At 56.6% G+C, this 10,162-nt stretch overlaps 1 protein-coding gene across 1 annotated transcript in view; it reads left to right on the top strand.

Annotated features, from left to right (window-relative positions):
• KSR2 (kinase suppressor of ras 2) overlaps positions 1–10,162 on the top strand; it is a 75,690-nt gene that overhangs the window by 20,195 nt on the left and 45,333 nt on the right. Inside the window, exon 3 of the mRNA XM_009320210.1 lies at positions 3,355–3,536. Coding sequence (XP_009318485.1) covers positions 3,355–3,536 — 182 coding nt within the window. The remainder of the gene's footprint in view (positions 1–3,354; positions 3,537–10,162) is intronic.

The raw sequence follows: 10,162 nt of genomic DNA, 5'->3' as shown, positions 1-10,162 counted from the left end.
AACCGGGGGGGAAGCCAGCAGGGCGACAGCCGTGTCCTCTGCAACCCAGCCACGTGCTTGCCCTGGCCCTGCAGCTCCTCCTGGGCTCCCCATGGGCTGAGGTGGCCCTGTGGCCGTATTCTGCCCTGGCACTGCTCTCCCATGGAGGGGCAAGCTGCCGTTTCAGCCTGTTCGAGAAGGACTCAAAGCTTGCGGGGGGGGGACACCGAGCACTTGTGCACACCCAGGGAGGTGAAGGTGCGGGTTTGCTCTCTGTCCCCCAGTACCCCAGGGTCACCTCAGGGGTCCCTAACAGGTGTGGGACACTGCTGTCCCCAGTTTTGGGGTGCCTGCAGCAGGATACCCTGTCCCTGTGATCCCCCCCTGCAGCAGGGGATTTGCCAGGGGTGAGGATGCTCCTGCTGTAGCATCCCGCTCCTCTCCTTGGTGGCAGGGAGGCTTCGGTCCCTGCTCCCCCTCTTCTGGGACAGGGAAAGGGGTCAAGGCCACGGCAAGACAGGCAGCCGACCCTTTGCCAGTCACCCAGCTGGATCATGGTGTTTGTGTGTATTTATTATTTTTTTTTTTTTCCCCCTGAAGAAACAGGGAGAGAAAAATATCTCTCTGTCCAAAATCACTCATCCTTCCTCATAATGAGAGCTGTCACCAGCCCTGCTTGGCGAGGAAATGATGCTCGCAGTAAATATTTGGTCTGGAACTGATTTATGGGTGGAAAAAAATGAGATTAGTGGTTAATCACTGCGTTGCAGGAAGCGCTTTGGGCCAAGTGCCGGGGCCGAGCTCGCAGGGAACTGGGGCCATGCCCGCGCCGGGGGACCTGCCCTGGGGGCTTTGGCGGAGACGTCGTGGTCGTGCTGCTGGGTTGGGATCAAGCGGCAACGACGGAGGGGTTGGACCAGCTCTGGGGGACACCAGGCTTCTCCTCACCTTGGTGCTTTGCACATTTGCTTTAAAGACTTGGGGCTTAGAGTCAGGGGCAGCTCAGGTCCCCCCGGCAGGGCATCGCCCGGGGCCGGTGCATCGGACCCCCATGGGCTCCAAGCCAGGAGGGTTGTGCTGTTGGCCCCGGCTGGAGGCAATCATCCGCCCCATCCCTGAGCCCAGCGCACCCAAAGAAGTCGTTACAGCCACCCTCGAGGCGGCAGCAGCTTTTCCTGTGCGAGGAAACAATGAGCTTATTAGAGGGCGGTTTAATTTTCTTCTGCTGAAGCGGGCTGGTGAGTGCGGCACGATCGTTTCCTATCGTCTGGCAGGGCCAGATGCCCCTGGGCGTTGCCGGGGCATGGGGCAGCGGGAGGTGCGTGGCCCCGGGGAGGATGGCTCGCCTGCGGGCAGGAGCGGGTGTCAACCAGAGATGCACCCGAGTTCGGACATTACTGGAGCGATGGCGGCAGAGCAGGACCCGGTGCCTGCGAATAAGTGTGTAGGTGTTTGCGGGAAAGCAGCTGTTGGACACAAAGAGGAAAGCTTCGAGAGGGAGCAGTGCCTGGGTTTATACCCTCCTGATTTCCACCGTACCAGTGGAAACTCGCGGCGCTGCCCGGCGTTGCGCGGCGCTGCCTGGCACTGCGTGCCATTGCACAGCTCTGGTTTGGTGTCAGGGCCAGATGCTCTAGGTTTCCCTCCCGGGCTGCGGCAGGATGGGCTCAGCCGCTGCTGTCGCGGCAGTGCCGTGATTTGCTCGCCTCTCCCTCTGCTCCCGCGTTGGTTTTGCCTTAATTATAACAATATAACAGGAATTGAAGGCAGCAGCTTGAATTAAAGGTTGTAATTCAGTTGTGCATCGGTGCTAACTGTGTCACCTGCGAGAAAACCATCTCCAGCCATTCGTGAGCTGCGCTGCTGGGAGGGCAGGGTGGTCCTTGAAGACCGTGAGCTGTCGCACTGCCCGCTCCGTGCTTGGATGGGGATCTCTGCCCCAAACCCTTCAAATCTCCAAAAGGGCTGAGCTGCCTTTCCCGGAGGCTGCTTTGGGGCAGGGCAGATGATGCTCCTCTCTGCCTCGCGCTGTTGCGATGTGGCCAGGGTGGGAGTGGCTGAGCCAGCAAGGCTTCGCCGTGCCAGGAACCTGCAGCCCAGCCCCTGCGAGCTGCCGGTGTCAGTCTCCGTTGCAAATCTTTCAGGTTTGTGTGCTGCTTTGGGCCCATCTGAGCCACCAAAGTGACGGCTGGTCCTTGTCGCGGCGCAAGGCAGGTGGAAAAATGGGCTGATGAGTGAGGGGTGGGTGTCTTGTACCCCCCTGCTCTGCAGCATTTCATTGCTGATGAACCTTCCCCAGTGCTTAGGGTTGTCCACACCACGGTCCTGTGCCTCGGTGAGGTGATCTCCAGGTTTCTGTTGGGGCCACTCACAGCGTTAGCCTTGGGTGACACGCTCTGCTACAGTCCACCCCTCAGTCATACACACCTGCTTGGGCCCTAAAATGGGTGTAGGTGACGTTAAATGACATTAAAATTGGAGCAGGTGCTGAGTGCTGGTGATCTGGGTGCCAGTGCCTCGCTCCCAGTAGGAAGGAGCCGGGACCAGCGCTGCTGTGACGCACAGACAGCAGCATCTCTCGAGCTTAGCAGCATCGCGAGTGCTTAAGTCCATTTTAGGTGCTGTAGCAAGCGGTCTGAATCTGCCCCGTAATCCCTCCATGCCTCTGTTTCCCCCATTTGAAGCAAGGCTGGTAGTAACGGCCGGTGTTTTGGGATGCGGATGAGCTCTGTGTGAAGGCTGCCTCGGAGAGCAAGCCTTACCCTGTGCTGGCAGCCTCTGAGCCGGTATAAAGAGGAGCCGTGATGGGCACAGCAGCACATCCAGCCCTCCTGGCCCCAGATGGGACAAGGCAGTTACCTGGGGTCTTGCGCGAAGCTGTTCAAGGGCTCGGACGTTACCGCAAGCAGGCCTTTTCACCATCAGCGAGGTCCACGCAGGCGGGTTTGCGTCGGAAATCTCTCGGGTTGGTGCACTGAGGGGTGATGCAGCCCTGCGGGGGGCTGGCGGGCAGTAGGTGATTTTGGGGTTGCAATAAGGCCCAGCAAGGCTGGGGGTGATGGGGCTTTTGGACCAACTGACCCTTTTCAGCCAGGTTTTGCAGGAGGAAGAGCTCTCGAATGCAATGTGTTCCTTAATGAAATTTGCCTTTTTTTGATGATGGGGAAGGATATAAAGTTCTTGTAGGGATATGGGTCTAATTATCACATAAGCTCACGGGGCCGTGCAGCGTCTCCTTGCACGAGCAGCCATCCTACGGATGCCACCAGTCCCTCGGTGCGTCACCCCTTCCTCCCCGCCTGTATTCAAATTCCCCCGCCCCCGATTTCTTGCCCTTTACTTTTCTCTCCTTTTTTCTTCTCCTCTTCCTTCCAGAGTCAAGAAGAAGAACAAGCCCTTGAACCTCAAGATCCATAACAGCGTGGGAAGCTGCGAGAACATCCCTGCGCAGCGCTCCCCGCTCCTCTCCGAGCGCTCCCTGCGCTCCTTCTTCGTGGGGTACCCGCCTTTCCTCCCCTCCACCCCTCCTGTCCACACCGAAGCCACCTTCTCAGCAAGTAAGTCCAAGTGGCCCCCTCAGGTCCCCCTTCCATGGGGTGGGTGATGGCTGATACCAAGCAGAGGATGTGACCGTGGGAAACCCGGGGCGTCTGCCTGTGCATCGATGGTCTGGAGGACGTTGGTCGAGTGTTGTGCAGTGAGCACAGCCCTCGGGCAGGTGCCTCGCATCAGTGTTTAGAGATATGTGGGTGCTTCTGGGCAAAGATAAACCTGGAAACTTGATTATATATGTCTGTATATATACAAAACCACTGTCATATTGAATATTGATTTATGCAACCAGATATGCTCCCCTATCGCAATAACACGGGTGCAGGAGGGTGGCCGCCGTCATTTGGGAAAGCCAAGAGCCTTTCCGTGCTGCCTGGGTTGGTGCCGCCGGCTGGCTGTCACTTGAGAGTGACTTTTCCAAGGGCTCCTTTTGTAAATCCAGCCGTGGTTTTACCTTCACGCACGGGGGCTGCTTTTCAGGCCTCTCCTGCTCGCAGGGTTTTGAGCCGATGCAGAGTCTCGGGTGAAGCCGGCCCCGACGCAGACAGCTCTGGTGCAAACCCAACGGAGCTTGACCCCAGCAGCCGGCCCCGATCCTGCCTGCGGGTCTGCCCGGGGTGGTTTGCCCTCTTCCAGGAGATGCTGGTGGTGGGACTCGATGGGGGGGTTTGGGTCGATGAGCTCACCCAGCGCGTTGCTGCTGGCTGGGGAGAAACAGCCTGACCCTTATTTCCCAATCTCGGACCGGTGCCCTGATTAATTCTGCAGGAATTGAAGCTTTTACAAGCCAGGTGTGGCTCTCAGCCTAAACAAAACCCTCCCAGAAAACACGTGGCAGCTGCTGGGAGCTATTTGCACGCCAAGAGCTGTCGTGGGGAGGGCGAGCTCCCCTTGCCTCTTGTTGCTCAGCTAAAAACTTCCTCCAACTCCATATCCAGGCTGGCTTTTTGCCACCTTCCCCTCCCCAGACTTTTCCCTTGTTTGCTTTCCCAAAACGTGGTCTTTTTGGCTCGTTTTGGGTTTTTCCAGTTGTTCTTACTGCTTGGCTCTTGGCTGAAGAAGGGGTTTGCAGGCAACACCCCTCCCTGCCCATCCAGCCCCCCAGCACCGGCAGGTTTTCCTCCATGCCGTACTTCTCACCGGGGTGGGAAGTAGGACCAGGACAGCTTCACCGTCTGCCCTGAGCACTGGTTTGCAGGCGCTGGGTGCCGGTGTGATGGGGCAGCTCCTTCGCCCTGCTTGCATCCCCGCAGCCATGCCTCTCCCAGCCCCCTGCAAGGCAAAAACCTTGCAATTTCCTTCTTTCCTTCTCCTTTCTTTCCTTCTCCTTTCTTTCCTTCTCCTTTCTTTCCTTCTCCTTTCTTTCCTTCTCCTTTCCTTCTTTCCTTCTTTTCTTCTTCTTTCCTTTCTTCTTTCTTTCTTACCAATCAGCTGCTCTTTGGGATCACTGAAGAATCATCGAGCCATTTCTGGCATCCTTTTGCTCCCCTTTCTTTGGCTTTGGGGACAGTGGGACCTGGCAGGAGCTCTGCGGGCAGGTGATATTATTTCTAGAGATGTCCAACCACCCGACTCTCGCTGGCACAGCCAGCAGATTTGCCTGGAGCGAGGGGTATTTTTGCATTGCTATTTCCCCCGTGGCATCGGCTGAGTTCAACTTGCAGTCCAGAACGATGGGGACTAGCAGACCAGAAACCAAGAAATAAAGCCCGTTCTCAGCAAACCCCCGCCGTGTCTAGTTGCATTAGGTTTCCCCACGCATCAGCGTTGGATTACATCCCGTGGTGTGATAACCTGATGTAATGTGGCATCGCAGGAATGTGATGTAATGAGAAGTGATGGGCTATCAAGTGACTAACGCTGCTGGAGAGGTGTCTCTTCTCATTTCCCTCGGCCCTCCAACTTTCTTGGCTGCTGTAAATGTTTGTTTTCTGGGCTAGACATGAGCCGTGGAGAGAGGGGCTTGGTTGCACCAGCTGGTTGATCCCTGCTGAAAGGTTTTAGCATCAGTGAAACCATTTGGTCCTTGCAGGATCAGCGTCCATGCACTCAGTGACTCTCGCTCCTGCGGACCTGCGGGGAAAATTTGATGCAAGGCGAAAAAAAATCCCACTAGACTGTAGTTTTTCTAGCCCTCTTGTGTTTCCGCATCATTTCTGTACCGGTGGCCTTATCCTCGAGTTGCATCCCGGGTTTCTGTCTGCTTCCAAGCTTGCTTTCCGGTTTGCAACTGTGTGGGAAGAGTGGCCGCATCCTGCGTGTGGCAGCCGGGGGCTGAGCGTGCCCCCGTGGGGAGAGAGATGGGGTTTAATGGAGCTTGACACCAGGGTTTGTTAACTTGCGGAGAGAAGATGAGTTATGCCAAGCGGTGCGGAGGCAGAGTTATTTATAGGGAGGAGCAGATATCTCTGCAGCTTTCCCCATGCCCCGCGTTGCTGTTACGGGACCTGGGTGGCTTCTCCCCGCTCCGGTACACGGTGCTTTGCGTGTCCTCGGGTCCCCGGCTCTCCTCTCGCTGCCGTTCTCGCTGGTCCAAAGTAGCAGGGCTTGTAGGTCCTATGAGAGGCGCTGATTGTGGTTTGGGGCTCACACCTCGTCCCATCTCCTGCGGTGCCACTGTTTCTCGTTGCTTTTTAAGTGGAATGGGTTTCCCGTGCGCTGCTGGATGAGCTCCATGGGGCTCACCAAGGGTGTGAGCCACTGCATCATGCCCACCCCGCATCCCAAGGACCTCCCTCTCCCCATCCTTGTGGCACGGATGCAGTTTGGCAGCCAAGTTCTCCACAATAACCCATCCCTATGACCATGGGTACCTAAGCTTTCATAAAACCCCAACAGAAAAATGCCTTTTCCCTTTTTCTCTTGGGGGATCAGCACAGCAGCACCTGGGATGCTCTGGATTGGTGTGGAATTACTTCCCTAAGCAGTGAAACAAAAAAATGTTGCTGTTGTCAAATTGAGATGCAGGAGAGGAGCCCGGCGAGCCCTTGGCGAGACCCCTCTTTCCCCGGCTGTCTCTCGATGGTCTCTTTTCAACAGCCAGCGCGTCTTGCTGCTTGTGGCAGGAGCGTGCTCCCATCTGAATCATCTCTGGTCCTGACTGGATGCGGGTTAGGATGCTTCTTTCTTATTTTTAACAGCCAATTTGCCCTGATGGGAATGGATTTTCACAGACGTGGAGCGAGAGCACGAGGGCTGGCAGCAAGCTGCAGAAGGACCCTCTTTCTCCTGCAGCACAAATCTTGCTGGAGGGGTGAAGTCCCCTTCACGCAGGGCCAGGATCCCTGTGAATTTTGGTTTTGAATTGATTTTTCGTTAGCAGCCCTTGGAGGGGAAGCAGAAGGGGGAAAGTAAAGACTTTTGGGGTGCCCTTGAACTCTAGCTTGGCCCTGAAATAGCCCAGCCCTGTGACTGAGGGACAGAAGATGGTTTGTCTGGCTGCACCCAGGACCCTCTCTTGGTGCATCTGCTCATTCCTGGCGAACAAGTGACCGCCAGGGACGTGTTGTTACTTTGAAATAGGATTTAGGACTCGACACCCCATGACTTGGCTACAAGCACCCAGAAATCAGGTTGGATCTTCTCCTTTTTATTGTAAAGGCTCATGTCTAGTAGGTCCTGTTTGTGTCTCTGTTATCTGGGTGTCTGGAGGTGGCTGGCATTGCTCCTGGACTGTGCCCTCTGCCTGTCCTCTCCCTGCTGCAAGGCCAGCCGGAGCACTGTCACCGTGTGCCTTCAGATCAGGTCACCTGCTTGATGTTCTCCAGCATGGGTCAACAACGTCGTTTCCATCCTGGACTATTTAAAACAAAAAGGGGTGAAAGGGAAGGACAAAAAAAAAGGCTGCGTGTGACTTTGCTGTGCTAGGACAGAAAAATGAGCACCTGGGCACGTGGCTGTGCGGGGAACGTCCTTGCTGCTGCCCTTCCTCCAGCTGGTGTCCAACCCTGCAGAAGGAAAGGAGCAGCCAATGCAACCCAATCCAAGACCTTGCGTGTACCAGGAGAGAAAAACCCATCGCCTGTCCCCAGTGGCCCACAAACTGAAGCTGCGTGTGAGGCCTCTTCATGCACGGGTGTTGCTGAACACCTTCCCACAACACACAGCGGAGAGGCTTTTTCTGTGGCCTGGGAGCAAGACAAGAGCCATGGAGCATCCCCTGGTACATGGAGTTATGAGCAGTGACCCCTTAAAGCTTTTGTCTTGTCCCTGGAGAGCCTATCAGGGCTGTTTTAATGTGGTCTCCAATAATGCCCACCTCCCCTCTGCATCAGCCCAGTCCTGTATGTCAGCTCCGTTGCATCCACAGTTGCCTTCGGTGCTGCTCTGGCCGTGTCCCTGGTGGGTCACTTCTCCTGGATCCCGGTCCTGGCTCTTCCTCTTGGCTTTGCGACCAAGGACTTTGCAGTTTATGGCACTGACCTTCTGCCCTGGGAAGCAGCCTGGCTGTGCCTACCTAGGGCTTGGGTGGCCAACCAGTGATGGCCAAGCAAGTGGCAAGAGCTGAGATGCCACCAGAAGGCTTTGTGCTTCCTCAGCCCTTGACCATCTGTGAAAGAGCCCTCTGAAGGGCTGGTGTTGGGTAGGTATGGCTGGCGGAGAGGGATTCAAGATAATGCCCGGTGGATCAAGCCCTGCGCTGGGAATTAGGGAGCCCTAAATCCAGCCTTTCTGCTGGAAAGGACCAGGCGGGACCCGAGAGCGTGATGCCAGCATTGAAGGTGCCGTGGGACACGCGTGCAAGCAGTCAGTGCCATTCAGACCATGGCCCCTCTCTGCAGGCATCCCGTCCCCGATGCCGGGGGTGGTTTCGTGGGAAGAGACTTCTCCTTAACACTGTCCCGGCCCAAACCGCCTTCAGCAGGGGACTTCCCAAGTGGGACATCCTTTCTTTGTGACCATCGGTGGTTTTCTTCTCCCTGAACCTGCCCTGCTGCCAGTACAAGCCATGGTACGAGCACTCCACGGCCGTGTTGGCAGCCCGGCTGGGAGCTCCGGAGCTGCAGCCCGCATCTGGCCGCAGCTGGCTGCCTCACCATCGGGCCGCTCCAGCTGGCAGCGAGGCACCGGAGGGTTTCCTACCCCGGCAGCACCGTGCAGAGCCAAAGAATGCAGCTTTGTCTGGGTAAGCCTAATTGACCCTGCAAGGCAGCAAACCAGGGGGGGGGAAAATCACAAAGCGAATATTTAAGCCAGCAAAGCAACCGAACATGATATTTCGGCTGTATAAATAGGATTGTCACGCTGCAAAGAGGAACTGCCAGGATTATAAAGTGACTCTGTTTTCGTACTAGAGAGATGCTATGAGGATAGCTCTGCCTTGTTTGGCTGCTTTGGATGATCCCCTCGGCAAGGGCTGAGGTTTTGTTTCAACCCACCGGATCATCCTTCCACCCGCAGCGGGGACGTCGCTGGGTTTGGACCTGGCTGTGATTGTGTACAGAATATTTGCCACGTGCACTAACGGAGGAGGCAGGTTGGCTCCCTTTTTAGCTTGAATCCTGCATGGATTTTATATCACCGGGGCGGGGGGGAACTGCTGCTGCTCCAAGTGTTGCTGCAGCTCCTTTGCTGCTGCAGCTGAGCTATTTGGGGATCTCTCCCATCCTATATCAAAATAGGCCCATTTAGGGCCTATTTTGGTCCTAAAACCAGCTAAAGCGAGGACCGAGGTGTCTCGTGGAGGGACTTTGCACCCTTGGGTGCACCCTTTGCTGCGGAGCAGCTTGCTGGTGCACTTGGCTCCCCAGTTGGGACCATGCGGGCAGTAATCTCTGCCAGCGTCCCCCATCGCCATCGTGATACGGCCCCTGGGCTGTGATTTCTGCCTGGGGATGGGGTGGTAGAGATACGCCTGATGCTGACCCTGTTGTGGTTGTCTTCTAGGTGGTTGTTGAACTGTTTCGGGAGGAGGCTGCACCCCGGTGTCTCCCCACAATCTCCCCAGGGGACTCAACTGCCTTGGGGCCGGCGCTGGGAGTGCTACGGTGGCTGCCTGGGGTAGATGTGGGTCTGTAGGACGTCTACAGACAAGTGCAAAGTCTCCTGGCCATTCCTCAGCCTCGCAGTGATTCATCCCGGGATGCTTTCCAAGTTCACTTCCATCGATTTTATCCGTCCCATTCATAATGCGAACATCGCCTGGCGCTGTTTACTGGAGGAGGAGGAGGAGGGTTTGTTTATAAGGCTGTCGCTGTGATGGGTAACACATTCACACCAATTCCCTGGGCATCCGGAAAGGTGCCAGGAGATGAAGAAGGGGGATATGCCAAAACACGGTCCCCATCGGTGTGCTTCAGCACAGTGGTCATGCTCTTGGGGTATTCGGTGAGGGTGTTGGGGCTTGCTGAGGCCATCGCTGCCCTCCTGATCTGCGCCCAGGAAGGGTGGAAACCCAAAATAAATGACATAGGGAAGCTCTGGCTGCTCTTCTCCATGCAGGAGATGCCCGGGCTCCCAGCGGGGAGCGAAGGGGAAACATCCGCACCAGCAGCCGAAAGGCACCAGGGAGCCGTCGGGATGGCAGCGGGGGCGAGGAGGGCGTCACGGCCAAGGCAGCATCCCGGTCCCCGTCACCTCTGAGGCACGCGGGTGCCACTCAGGGACCAGCGGCGGCTGTCACAGCTGCCTG

This window comes from Pygoscelis adeliae, unplaced genomic scaffold, assembly GCF_000699105.1.
Source record: "Pygoscelis adeliae isolate BGI_AS28 unplaced genomic scaffold, ASM69910v1 Scaffold483, whole genome shotgun sequence".
Lineage (NCBI taxonomy): Eukaryota > Metazoa > Chordata > Aves > Sphenisciformes > Spheniscidae > Pygoscelis > Pygoscelis adeliae.
This window is presented reverse-complemented; position numbering and strand designations above follow the sequence as displayed.